Source organism: Dendronephthya gigantea, unplaced genomic scaffold (assembly GCF_004324835.1).
Source record: "Dendronephthya gigantea isolate DGI-Jeju-01 unplaced genomic scaffold, DenGig_1.0 000013F, whole genome shotgun sequence".
NCBI classification, from domain to species: Eukaryota; Metazoa; Cnidaria; class Anthozoa; order Malacalcyonacea; family Nephtheidae; genus Dendronephthya; species Dendronephthya gigantea.
Window position 1 is genome coordinate 2,072,121 of NW_021163023.1, and position 14,921 is coordinate 2,087,041.

The 14,921-nt window shown below is 34.2% G+C and overlaps 2 protein-coding genes across 3 annotated transcripts in view; both read left to right on the forward strand.

Moving 5' to 3' along the window:
* Window positions 1-14,921, forward strand: part of LOC114519665 — a 48,666-nt gene that overhangs the window by 23,472 nt on the left and 10,273 nt on the right. The window lies entirely within an intron of this gene.
* On the forward strand, window positions 3,942-5,635 carry LOC114519672. The gene is made up of 3 exons (XM_028539848.1): window positions 3,942-4,094; window positions 4,236-4,339; window positions 4,454-5,635. Exons 1-3 carry the CDS (start codon window positions 3,989-3,991, stop codon window positions 4,781-4,783), a joined length of 540 nt encoding a protein of 179 aa, XP_028395649.1. The 5' UTR covers window positions 3,942-3,988; the 3' UTR covers window positions 4,784-5,635.

Below are 14,921 nucleotides of genomic sequence, written 5' to 3' on the forward strand. Positions count from 1 at the left end.
TGGAGAGAATATAAAATTCTTAAAATACGAATATAACAAGAATAATATTCTCGCAAGAATTGCAACATTCTTGAAACAAGAATCAAGTAAATTTGGGGAGAATATAAAGTTCTTAAAATAAGAATACGACAGGAATAATATCCTTGAAACAAGAACAATGTTGGAACAAATTTATTCTCATTCTTAAATCTAGTAAATTAGTTCTACCTATTACTTAATTTTTATTAGAAGTGGCTCGATACAGTTTATTAAAAGTCAGACACTTAACATTTAAAGACGTTCAAACGTTATTAGGATAGCATTAAGGCATTTTGAAGATTTTAACTGAAAATGTTTTTTTTAGTTTATTTATGAACTAAAAATCACACTATTAATTGTTAGTAACAGATCAAATCACTTATGCTTACATCAGCTTATCCCGGAATTTTCTTCAGCTAATACTGTTGGGGAAAGTCACCCATTTCTTTTCATGTTTTTTTTACCTGAATTTTGTTATAACTATATGGAGCCAGCTTGAAAGGCAATTCAATTAAATCTTTCTGTATTTCACCCCGAATGTTTGAAATAAAAATATCCATTTCAAATCTAAATTGTACTGTACACTTTGGCATTAATTGTCATCGCTGAAAACGTATCGTTTTCATAATATATGAGCTCAGTGAATAGATTCATTTGAAATGGATATTTTTAATTTCAAACTTTCCGGATGAAATATTAAAATGTTTCAACCCTAAAATCACTCAATGCTATAGGTTGGCTAGAATAAGCCCTTCAATAAACAGTAAATAGTTATGACAAGGTGATTCAACATTAGTAGTAATATATAGGTGCGATTAAGTCCACTGCACATAAAGAAGAAAGCAGCTGATTGCCGCTTTTTATACAAACAATACATTATACCTGGTAACATTGTTCTGGATACATATGTTTGTTTCACTGTGTAACATACAAGTTGAAACAATGTGCCATTTGGTGAAATAGTGTTGAAACAATGTGCCACAATTTATGTTAATAGTCTTGACTGCCTGTTTCATGCAAGATACTATATACAATTTAAATTTTTCTAAAAACTCTTACCAGTCACAAATGAAGAGGATTTCGTCCTTCAATATGCTCCTCAATTATATCACAAAGGTCATATTTCACTGTAACATACTTGTTATTCTCTTTATCTTTCTTCCAATGAAAGACATTAAAGTCCACTAGACTGTCATAAGGATAAATTGCAGTAACATCCTCTGTACTCTCCGAAACGTGATAAGCTTGATGTTTTTCATCGAAAGATAACGTCTTAAGCAACTCTACATCAAAGTATGTAAAGTCCAGAATTGACCATATGCACACAATGACTCCAAAAACAGGCAATGCAGGGTCTCCAGCAACATCAATAGCAATAATACCAGACTTTGCAAACTTTGTTCCAAAAAGCTTGATCCAACTTACTTTGTAAACATCCACAATTTCAATTGAGGTAGAAGGCCATGACATTTAAAACTTCCGCTTTCACAGAATCTACCACTTGCTTTACCAGTGTGCGTGTACTGTCCATTATTGATTCCATTGCAACCTGAACATATTGATTGTATTATCATATTATATGTAGCATTTCAGGTACATAGTTTTTCTAAAACCACACAATTTGACTCTTTAAGGAGAGATTGTTTCATGCTATGTACTTTACACAGTTCAGCTTTAATTTTAAGCTTCAATTTTAATTTAACTTCAAATTTCACTCAAAATTATACCAAACAACAGGTGATTTCAGAGAAATAAAAAAACATTATCAGGTGGATAGCACTATCTAGTTTTCATTGGCCATTGATGTTTAGCAATTTACCATTTGTTTATGCAAATAGGGATGTGGGTTGGGTACACTATTCTGTACCAAGGTTTCATCAATAAATATTTATACACACCTGAGGTATTTTATTCCTTTCTTTCACCTTTAAGAGGAATGAGGCAGCACTCTTTGTAATATCAATATTGTCAACATTCTAAAACCACATAAATTATTTTACACTTAAATAACTAAACTACTTGGTTTGTGCACATAATATCACAGTTATGTTAATATCACAGTAATATTACAGTTATGTTTTGTGATACCATGTATTTAGATAATTCACTTGACAGCACAGATGAATACTGCTATCATTTTATTTATATCACCGCCTATATTCAACATGCCATCATTTAAGTAAACTGCCAGCATTTCATACATGCTAAATAGCAAATGTTTCATATATGGTAACTAGAGCACTTAAATATGGTTTTTTGAAAAGTCAAAGCACTTGTTATGATAGAGTATTGTAATCACAGTTTGTTCGTAATGACAACACTCTCCTTTGCGGCTGAACAATATAGGTACCTGGTTCTTATCTATATTCATTTCCAATTCCAATTCTTCATCACTACTGCTCTCATCTGAGGCTGAGTCGACTGAGAAGTGGTGATCAATATCGTCCATATCATCGATATTATCCTCATTGTTGTGGTTAAATTCAACGTTGGTATTATCCTCGATATTATTATCGTAGACTTCTTTATGAGATCTTGTAATGTGCTTGTATAACGAATTATATTTCGTAAATGTTGCTGGACAATTCTCGATGCCACACACTACTTGAAAATTGGGCTCATTTCCATGAACCTTATTATAATGATTAAGCAACGTTCGTAGTGAAATTGCTTGAAAACAATTGCACAATCTACACTCCCAACGCCTTTCATTTATAGGACGGTGTCTTTTCATTTTAAAAGCATATTCTGAACGGATAATTCCTCACTATAAAATTGTAAAATCACAGAGAACTTCAAAAAATAAAATTCTCCCTGCAAAGCATTTTGGGACTAGAGTTCGCTGGTCAGGCGGTGCGGCGGCGCACTTCTCATGTTACTAGCGCGCTCGACAAAGGTGAAGGTGTCCAACGTTTGTTATCGCAAGAAAATACGAAAATGTCGAAAGATTTACTCGAAAAAATCGCCGAGATTGATCAAGACGTCGCAGATAGTTTAATAGGTAAGTATATGTTCTTATTTATGTCATAATAATTAAGAATTGTCGTCGCATACATATGTTTGAATTCGGCGAACGCGATGCAAATTTAAATTTGCCGCGGTAACGAATATAAATTAATACCGTCAATCCTTCAGTTTTTTTCACCTTACTTGCTTCGTACTATTACGAATTGACAGGTAAAGTATATTATCTGCGATCGAGTGTATAAACTAAGGTATTATAAATGAAAATGGAACAATGCTGAGACTTTTTGATTAAGCTATATTTTTTAATTTATAAAAGCACTTCATTTTTTAATATTCGGGGGTCCCCTGTCATGTTTGGAGGGGCGGGATTTTTTGAATATAAAAATAGAGAATAGTTTGGAACAATTATATATAGAATACCAGGCTAACCTGCCTCTACACAGTTAATGTCATATAGTCATATAGATACATGTACCTTGTGTTATGTTACTTAATCCATTAATTGGACTTTAAAAGAACAAGAATAAACAATATTTTTATACAGTTCTATACTAAAATGTACACTCTAACAGATCTTTAACATAATGCACTATTGGCCTGATATTTTTTAATTGTACCCATATGGAATACATCAATGCAGGTTTCATTCATATTATATTTTCTAACCTGTATATTATTTTCAGTGGTTGGCCTCACAAATGATGATCTTAAGGACTGTGTTATGATGCATTAAAGGAAATTATTCCAGGCGATGGCATGAAATTGATTTTACTGCGGTCACGCATCTGGAAAGTAATATCTCAGGTATAAAATAATGTTTCTTAGTACAATCTTTTAAAATGATCAAGTATTTAGTTTCAAGTGAGAGTCGACAGAGAATATTATTTTAGACTAAACTATATAATTATTTAATATACTTTGCATTATTAGGAAACTGAGAAGGCAACAAACTGATAACTCTAATCCAACAACAAAGGCTTTGGTTGAAAAGAGAAATATTGATATGGTAGTCTGTGTGGATGATCATGTTGACTTGTCAGGGGATGATACTTTATCATCATCATCATCATCATCAACAGATGATAAGGGCCTTACAGAAGCTGGAAAGGGTAAGTATAGAAATTTAAAAATCTGTCATTCTGCATTTCTTATATATGTAACATATCTGAAAAGTTGTGCCGTGTCTGCTGAATGCATTGTTCATTTCCTATTGCGCATAATGACAAAAATAAAAATGTTGATTGTTATAGTTGCCAAAGTTGTTCATCTTATGAAGAACGTGCACTTGTTGTTTGGAAGTGGAAAGCTGAATAAATCTGCCAAGAAGCTCATTGACCTTATTTATTTGATTAAGGTAATTGTTACTTTGATAAAGAAGTAAGATAACTAATTATTGTCATGCTACACAGCCACTCAGCCAGTGCTTATGATGAAAATGTTTCATGCAAAATTGTGTTTTTCAATGTAGGATCATGAGGATCCAGAAGCAGTGTGCAGCCGGCGACAGGGTAAGAGTATGCCTTTGCTGTGTCTTGATAAAACATCAGCCTACCTGATATGCCAAGGTACGCTAATCTTTACTGTGGCATTGAAGAGTCTCATGAGAGCAGTCCTTGCATTAATTGGACTGTTTTATGTTATTGATGTGGATTATTCGAAATCCCATGAGCTAGGTCTCACGATGCTCCACAATTTGTTATTTAAAGACATGAACACCCCTGCAGACCTATATAACTCATTTGAGTCTGCAAAACAGGACTATCTAGAGTTCAAACAGAACTCATCTGATGATTTTTAAATGTTGATAATATAGAAATAGAGGGCTTAAGCTTCGCATTTGAAGACATCTAGGCTGAGTTGATTTTTACTTAAAATTTGGACGGCATTCCTTCGCATCCTATTTTCATTCCGGCCTCAAATGAATCATTATACAATTCACTTCGAACAGATCACGATTCCCATCATTGCCTCATATTTCCCCCTGTCGTTTGCCATTTCTAACGGAATGCTTAAGCCCTCTGGCCTTTTTAGTTATGATTTGAATAGTACAATGTAGAATTGAGTGCCTGAGGCCGGTTGTACGACGAAGGCGGATAGCGCTATCCACCGGATAGTGTTTTTTTCATTCGCTCTAAAATTGCTCGTTGTTTGGCATAATCTAGATTAAAGCTTAGTAATCTTAAGTTAGGGGACCTCTTTTTGTCGGCTCCAAATATTTTATTTCATTGCCTTTTAGGCATGTTTAAAAGGGTTGAAAAAACCACTATCCGGTGGATAGCGCTATCCGCCTTTCGTACAACTGCCCCCTGGACCCTATAGTTTAAATGAAACTTGCATGCATGCACTTTGGGTAATTTACTTTCTGCCCTTTCGTATTAGTGTAGTATTGTTTTTGTTTTCTGGGGCTTTTAGCATACCGAATGTATTAATAAATCTTAAATAGAACTACAATAACCTTGAATTAAAAAAGTGTTGTTTTCTGTATCAGCGCACCTGCCCCCAAGAAAACCGTTCTTAAATTGAGAATATAATCTTAACCTTTATACTTATTTTAAGAATATGTATTTCTCATTGTTCTTAATTTAGGAAATATGTTCTTGTAACAAGTAAAAATGTTCTTGCATTCTAGGGTTATTCTCGCAAGAACAAATGTTCTTGTATTAAGAAAATATTCTTGTATCAAGAACAAATATTCTTGCCAAGAATATTATTCTTGAAACAAGAATATTTTTCTATGCAAGAATAATATTCTTACTATACGGACAAGAATGTATTTGCTTGCTTTGAGCAAAATTTTGCTCAAAGCAAGCATTTTTTTTCTTGATTCAAGAATGACAAATTTTGCTGTGTAGCTGAATGCATGACTAAAAGCAATCTTAGCTCAAATAATATATCCTACACTTATCCCAAGATGTTATTACATTAAAATATTTTTAATTGCAAAAATGATCTTTTCAATGTTTGCTAAGTTGAATTACTTTCGATATTTTATGCTCGCATTCGGGCTCGCTAAAATATTTCTTCTTCAAAAGCTCGTAATTTTTTCGAGTGAAGACAAACGCAATTCCAACATAAACACCACTAAGCCACGCTACCGTCAGTAATGCTATCATTACGTCAGAATTAGACACCAAATCTTCAAATACAAGAGGAATCCAGCTGATGGCTGTAGTGGTTAAAAGCTTAAAAAACAAGACTAAGTTTCTGCGATTCTTAACCATTTTTGATCTCTGTACAATGTTGTCGCTTGCTCTGAGTTTTTTGCGAATTCGATAAGCGGTGAAGATGAACATTGCAATGATGTACAACGAAAAACAGCCTGGAACACCATAATTCTCAACAACAACCAGCCAATTAGGAATTTTATGATCCTTAGTACAAGAAACTGATCTCTGAGTTATATTCTGATGAAACCTCAAGACTTCAGTCTTCACAAGAACGATGTAGACAATAGTTATAACGAAAGGAACACCCCAGCTAAAGAGACTGTACTTAAAGAAGGTTTTGAACTTGTTTACATCAGATCTCACCAAAGTATTGCGGTAAAAGGTTTTTCTCAAGTGATAGATATTAACAACAGCATTCATGAGAATATTATATGTAATAAACTTATTTGTTATATCCAGTCTGGCACATGGGAAATCCAATTCTTTATCAACACGTAAATACAGTGACAAATACACTGCGTAATTAATAAATGCCAAGAGAAATGAGAAACCTAAACTCATCAAATTCAAACCAGGAAGAGTTCGCAACTCTGTAAGCATTCCATAAACTATCAACAACAATAATAAACAAATAATTGAGAGAGCCAAGGCACAAAATGGTGCTATGTAAAACAGTCTAATATTTGATATATCGAGTTTCACATGTTTATCAGAACATATTATAAATTTACCTTCCAACACACCGTAACTGTATTTTGTTGCGGCTTTCCGTAAAGACGGCATTTTAATGTTCGTCATTCGTGAACCCATAATATGCAGGGTGTATTTTTTGCGAATCTCAACCAAACTTGTACTGTCAATAACAGTTGTGTACATCATTGTCGTTTCCTGCAACTTGACTTCTTTCAGAAGAGGAAAATCCCCTCGCTTGTGCGTCGTCGTGATTCTGGATCTATTACAACTTTCAAAATATGTGAAGCTTTTTACCCACTTATTACGCATTTTCCAAATATTCCGTACGTAGTCATCAGTGGAGTTACAAATCTTTATGATATCATTCAGGACTCGATACTCAGTATAATCATACACCTTGTTCTTATAGAGTATTGAAAAGTCATACCAAACTTTGTATTCATCATCGTATTTTATATTGATGATTGAATCGTTGCAGGTTAATAAATCTTTTTTAGTATACCATGTTGATTTTAGTTTTAACTTTTCTTTGCATATGTATATATCTACAATACTAATAAAGTTATAGCCTTCCAATCCATAGTCATTTCTGGTGAAATATTGCTCAGCAGGTGCCCAATAGACATGAAACTGCTTGTTCACAACAAAATAATCTAAGCTTGTAATCCCAGTAAAGCTGAAATTTTTGCAATTTTTGGTGTACATGCTCTTTTTCACCCACTTATTGCGCATTTTCCAAATATTCCGTACGTAGTCATCAGTGGAGTTACAAATCTTTATGGTATCATTCAGAACTCGATACTCAGTATAATCATACACCTTGTTCTTATAGAGTATTGAAAAGTTATTCCAAACTTTGTATTCATCATCGTATGTTATATTGATGATTGAATCGTTGCATGTTAATAGACCTTCCTTGGTAAACTCTCTTGATTCTGGTCTTAACTTTTCTTTACATATGTATATATTTACTGTACTAATAAAGTTATAGCCTTCCAATCCATAGTCATTTCTGGTGAAATATTGCTCAGCAGGTGCCCAATAGACATGAAACTGCTTGTTCACAACAAAAAAATTTAAGCTTGTAATCCAAGTAAAGCTGGGATTTTTGCAATTTTTGGTGTACATGTTCTTTTTCACCCACTTATTACGCATTTTCCAAATATTCCGTACGTAGTCATCAGTGGAGTTACAAATCTTTATAATGTCATTCAGAACTCGATACTCAGTATAATCATACACCTTGTTCTTATAGAGTATTGAAAAGTTATTCCAAACTTTGTATTCATCATCGTATTTTATATTCATGATTGAATCGTTGCATGGTAATAGATCTTCCTTGGTATATTCAAATGATAGAGGACGTAACTTTTCTCTGCATGTGAAAAGTCTACCGTCTATCACTGCATAGTCATTTCTTGTGAAATATTGATTAAAGATTGCATAATAAACATAGAACTGCTTGTTGACGAAGAAAAATGGGATGTCAAGAAGAACATTGTGTTTTTTACAAGACGTTTGTCTTTTCACCCAGTAATTACGCATGTTCCAACTATTCCGTACGTGCTCATCAGTGGAGTTACAAATCTTTATGGTATCATTCAGAACTCGATACTCAGTATAATCATACACCCTTTTCTTATAGAGTATTGAAAAGTTGTACCGATAAACTTTGTATTCATCATCGTATTTTATATTGATGATTGAATCGTTGCATGTTAATAAATCTTCCTTGGTAAAGTCTGCCAATTTTGGTCTAAACTTTTCTAAGCAAATATATGGTCTACCGTCTATTACTCCATAGTCGTTTCTTGTGAAATATTGCTCAGCGGGTGCCCAATAGACATGAAAATGCTTGTTCACAATATACTGGTATAATCTTACAGTCCCAGTAAGGCTGGGATTTTTGCAATTTTTATATTCCATTTCTTGTTCCCTAACCACCCAGCGATTAAACCATTTCCAAAAACTCCGTTCGCTGTAATCAGTGGAGTTACAAATCTTTATGGTATCATTCAGAACTCGATACTCAGTATAATCATACACCTTGTTCTTATAGGATATTGAAAAGTTATTCCAAACTTTGTATTCATCATCGTATTTTATATTGATGATTGAATCCTTGCATGTTAATAAATATTTCTTGAAAATCTTGGATGATTTTAGTCTAAACTTTTCTTTGCATATATATGGTCTACCATCTTTCAATCCATAGTTATTTCTCGTGAAATATTGTTGTTTTAGTGCCCAATAGACACGGAAATGCTTGTTTACAGCATACTGGTACAATCTTATAATCCGAGTAAGGCTGGGATTTTTGCAATTTTTAGTGTACATGCTTTGTTTCACCCAGTTATTGCGCACAGTCCAAACATCTCGTACGTAGTCATCAGTGGACTTACAAATCTTTATGGTATCATTCAGAACTCGATACTCAGTATAATCATACACCTTGTTCTTATAGAGTATTGAAAAGTCATTCCAAACTTTGTATTCATCATCGTATTTTATATTGATGATTGAATCGTTGCATGTTAATAGATCTTCTTTGGTAAACTCTGTTGATTCCCGTCTTAATTTTTCTTTGCATACGAAGGGTTCACCGTTGATCACTCCATAGTCGTTTCTTGTGAAATATTGACTATTATATGCTGAATAAAGTATAAACTGCTTATTTACAACGTAATATTTTTCGTGAAAGAAATACATGGCTCCAGTAAGGCATCTAGAAACGTTTTCGTTCTTTCTCCACGAATTTTGAGCTTTCCAAACAGCTTGGATCCCTGAATCATTAGAAACACACATCTCAATATTGTCGCCGTTGAATCGATATTCGTTGTAATGACGAATCTTGTCGTTGAAAAATAACACAAAGTTTTTTAAAACGCTATAATTTCCACCAAACTTGACTTTAATCACGTAATCATTGCAAGATAAACTTAATTCAGCTGAACAAATTGCAAAATATCCATGAATTATTCCGTAGTTTTGCCTTGCGAAACTTTGCCCGGTAAGTTTGAGGAAAACAGTTAAATTTTTATTAACTTGGTAATCTCGTCTGGAAAACCATCCACAGATACATTGCAATGCCTGGAAGCCATATTTTCCTTTTCCCTTGTGTTCAAATTCCGCCATCTTTCCTGGATAAGAGTGTTGGAAGAATTACAAACCTTTAGACCTTCCTTTGTGACTCTGTACTGATCAAAACGGTATATTTCACCTTGGTATTTAATCGAAAAGTTGTTCCACACTGTGTAATCATCTTCATATTTTATTGTAAAGGTAGAATTGCGGCATTCACTTGAGACTGTACGAATGTCCCGTGACTCCCGTCTGCTTCGCTTGTGTTTTGTTGTCAGTGAAACGAGGTGTTGTTTTCTGTCTTTCTGTCTCACGTCTGGCAAAATCCCGTAGTTCAACCAAGATATACTCTCGCTGATATTTTTGTTCCTTTTTGTCAGACTTGAACAAGATGTGGTGCTTATTTTTTTCGTCGGAATCCTCACCTCGAAGCGTGACGGAGTTGAGAGTTGTTGTTCTCTTAAAACGTTGGAATTCAAGGCTTCGTTTTTCACATTTTCCTTCAATTTGCGTGGCCTCGTTCTACATTTCTGCCTGGTGTGTGAGGAACTCCCATCGCGGTGAAAACAGGCTAAAATTAAACAGAGACAAATGATAAACACTCGATACAAAAGCGAGCTACATCCATGAACCATTTTGTAGCTGTTATCGTCGCTTAACTCAACTGACTGTCGTTCAGGAAAACCTAGTATTTTTATACTTGCTGAACACAGCTGTAGTCAAGCATATTTTGGTAATTTACAAATGGATAGATGCGCAAGATATTACTTAAAAACTTTAACATTAGATAAGGAGTCTTTAGCAACATAAGGTTGGGAAAAATAGAGCAATTTTACTAAAAGCTTTTCATAATGATTTTGTTTTTGAAACTGTCCTTTGACGGTGTTTCTTTTGTTAGGGGATTTTACTAGGAACAAGACGCAGACTGGCACCTCTGGGGGTTGTAGCGTTCCAGGGTCAACTAAACCAGACAACAGATCATCAGAGGTTTTTAGATCACAAAATGACTTTCGGTCGCCAAGTGGCAACAGAGCAATTCAATGAGTCTTTCCATCTTATCTTAATTTGCAAGATCAGGTGATTTCACAATCTTGCCAAGATCAACTCATTCAAAAATTTCTATCACGCCATGTCACGTCTTCTGAAACTCTACGATTTCAGCGTTTTTTACTTAATTTTGCATTCAATTTTCTTGATTTCATTTTATTGTTTCGCGGCCAGTCGGCCACGATAAAAACAGACAAACGATAAACACAAGAAAAATAAAACGACTCGATACAAGAGTCGAAAACTGAAGCCACGATTACGAACCATGTTGCACTTTGCAGAGGTCGCTAACAAAAAAAACGTGTTCTTTTAATGTCTAAATTGATCTCACTCTAAACCCTCTTGAAGCAAGGTGTTTAAAAACAAAAATATACTATTAAAATGCTTCATATCTCGTTAAATATCAACTTTGCAAGCCAGGCTTTTCTACCTGGGCTCCACGGCCCACGCTGCCGTTGGTTAAATAAATATACTTCTTTCATCTTAGTTTAGTTTAAAATGAATATATTTTCTTATTTTTCATATATTCAGATCGCAAATTTCGCCGCAATAGATTAAGGGTTGTGGCAGAGATATAATCATGCAGTTAGCGCCTGCGTTTAGGGCTGGTTAGCTGGAGCCTGTTCGCGGGCTAGACTCGAGGGAGTAACAGGACTTTAGGCCCCAAAATCCGAGAGTTTATGGATGATAATTATGCTGCAAGTTCCGTTGACTGAAGATGTTGAATCCAAAATAAGATGTTCTTTCATTTCCTATTATTATTTTCATGAATGCAACTTAAAAGTATAGCAGCCATGCAGTCGTTGTGGTCAGAGGGACGTTCTGTCTCATTAAAAAACTATGGGACTATGGGAGAGTATGGACAAATCTTCCTAAAATTCCCTCCCCTCCCTCCCCTCCTCGTAAGACACCAAATAAAAATAATCAAGGCTGAATGCACTCTGCCAGGTTATATTTAACTAATCTTACCAATCAAGTCTATTTTATTATACTTTACTACAATGATTTTATACACATTTATACTTCCTTAAATTTATCGATTTAACTACACAGAATACGTTGATGACAAAATCATTAAATGTTGTTTAACATACTTGTTAATTTTATGCAAGATATTAACATATTCATAGTCTATAGATATATATAATTTGATATAGAATGCAAACTGTCTACGTTCTTTAATAGTATAATATACATGTATTTAGTTAATTTTTACATACATTTGCTATGTTACTGTACTTTTATTCTAAATACACATGATATTTCGTACGAATATATATAGCGGTCGAAATATACATGTTTTTGTAGTTACAATATCAGATAAAACTTTTCAATACAATACCAGAGTTGGCTTGTCTAGTGTATAGGTTTATTATATATAGCGTAAATATAAATATGCAGTCGATATTTATTTAGTGTTTAATCTTTCAACGTCAACTTTAAAATCTAGTATGTGCACATAAAACGATTCCTTAGTATTTTAATGTCACTCGTATATTACTCACACTTGTGCCCTTTCTTGCTGTCTTACTGTCTTGTATTCGCTAACTTCCTCGCTAAAATATTTCTTCCTAAGCAGCTGGTAATTTTTTCGAGTGAAGACAAACGCAATTCCAACATAAACACCAGTAAGCCACGCTACCGTCAGTAATGCTATCATTAGGTCAGAATTAGACACTAAATCTTCAAATACAAGAGGGATCCAACTGACGGCTGTAGTTGCTGACAGCTTAAATAACATCACAAAGCTTCTGCGATTCTTAACAATGTTTGATTTCTGTACAATGTTGTTGCTACATGCTCTGAGTTTTTTGCGAATTCGATAAGCGGTGAAGATGAACATTGCAATGATGTACAACAAAAGACAGCCTGGAACACCATAATTCTCAACAGCAAACAGCCAATTAGGAAGATTATGATCCTTAATACAAGAAACTGATCTCTGGGTTATATTCTGATGAAACCTCAAGATTTTCGTCTTTACAAGAACAATGTAGACAACAGTTATAACGACAGGAACACCCCAGCCAAAGAGACTGTACTTAAAGAAGGTTTTCAACTTGTTTACATCAGATCTCACCAAAGTATTGTGGTGAAAGGTTTTTCTCAAGTGATAGATGTTAACAACAGCATTCATGAGAATGTTATATGTAATAAACTTATTTGTTATTTCGAGCCTGGCACATGGGAAATCCAATTCTTTACCAACACGTAAATACCTTGACAAATACACTACGTAATTAATCAATGCCAAGAGAAATGAGAAACTTAAACTCATCAAATTCAAACCAGGAAGAGTTCGCAACTCTGGAAGCATACCATAAACTATCAACAACAATAATAAACAAATAATTGAAAGAGCCAAGGCACAAAATGGTGCTATGAAAGTAAGTTCAATATCTGATATATCAAGATTAACATGTTTATCAGAACATATTATAAATTTACCTTCAAACACGCCGTAACTGTACTTTGTTGCGGCTTTTCGTAAAGACGGCATGCTAATATTAGTCATCTCTGTAGGCATAATGTCTTTATGCAAGGTGTTGTTGTTTTCTGTCTCAACGAAACTTGTATTGTCGATTGTGTAATTTATTGGTGCGTCCGGGAGAACTTCTTTCAGAAGAGGGAAATCCCCTTGCTTGTAGCCTAGCTTGTCGATTGTATACTTTATTGTGGTCTCTTTTAACTTAACTTCTTTCAGAAAAGGAAAATCCCCTCGCTTGTGTGTTTTCGTGATTATGGATCTATTACAACTTTCAAAATATATGAAGCTTTTCACCCACTTATTACGCATTTTCCAAATATTCCATACGTAGTCTTCAGTGGAGTTACAAATCTTTATGGTATCATTCAGAACTCGATACTCAGTATAATCATACACCTTGTTCTTATAGAGTATTGAAAAGTTATTCCAAACTTTGTATTCATCATCGTATTTTATATTGATGATTGAATCGTTGCATGTTAATAGATCTTCCTTGGTAAACTCTGTTGATTCCCGTCTTAATTTTTCTTGGCATACCAAAGGTTCACCGTTCATCACTCCATAGTCATTTCTTGTGAGGTATTGGTCAGCTGGTGCCCAGTAGACACCGAACCTCATGGTCAAAACATAATAATTTATCCTGAAAGGCTTATCACAACTTTTAAAAGACATTTGTTTCCATACCCACTTATTACGCATTTTCCAAACATTTCGTACGTAGTCATCAGTGGAGTTACAAATCTTTATAGTATCATTCAGAACTCGATACTCAGCATAATCATACACCTTGTTCTTATAGAATATTGAAAAGTTATTCCAAACTTTGTATTCATCATCGTATTTTATATTGATGATTGAATCGTTGCATGTTAATAGATCTTCCTTGGTATACTCAGTTGATTCTGGTCGTAACTTTTTTTCGCATATATAAGGTCTACCGCCTGCCACCACATAGTCGTTTCTTGTTAAGTATTGACCAGCTTGTATAATGTAGATCTGAAACTGCCTACCCACAAAAACGTTTTGTAATCGTCTTGGGAATTTATCACAATCTTTAACAGCCCTAAAAAACTTAACCCAAAGACTGCGCATTTTCCAAATATTCCGTACGTAGTCATCAGTGGAGTTACAAATCTTTATGGTATCATTCAGAACTCGATACTCAGTATAATCAGACACCTTGTTCTTATAGAGTATTGAAAAGTTATTCCAAACTTTGTATTCATCATCGTATTTTATATTGATGATTGAATCGTTGCATTTTAATAGATTCTCCTTGGTATGCTCAAGTGACATAGGTCGTAACTTTTCTTTGCATGTATAAGGTCTACCGTTTTTCACTTCATAATCATTTCTTGTGAAATATTGATCAGCGCGTGCCCAATAAACATTAAAATGCTTGCTTACAACATATGGATCTTTTATAACCCCAGTAAGGCTGGGATTTTTGCAATTTTTAG

Excerpts from the sequence above, each read along its gene's own strand:
- LOC114519672 (XM_028539848.1), top strand. The coding sequence starts at position 3,989 with ATGGTAGTCTGTGTGGATGATCATGTTGACTTGTCAGGGGATGATACT. Across the intron at positions 4,095-4,235 it reads CCTTACAGAAGCTGGAAAGG|TTGCCAAAGTTGTTCATCTT; the intron begins GTAAGTATAGAA and ends TGATTGTTATAG. Across the intron at positions 4,340-4,453 it reads ACCTTATTTATTTGATTAAG|GATCATGAGGATCCAGAAGC; the intron begins GTAATTGTTACT and ends TTTTCAATGTAG.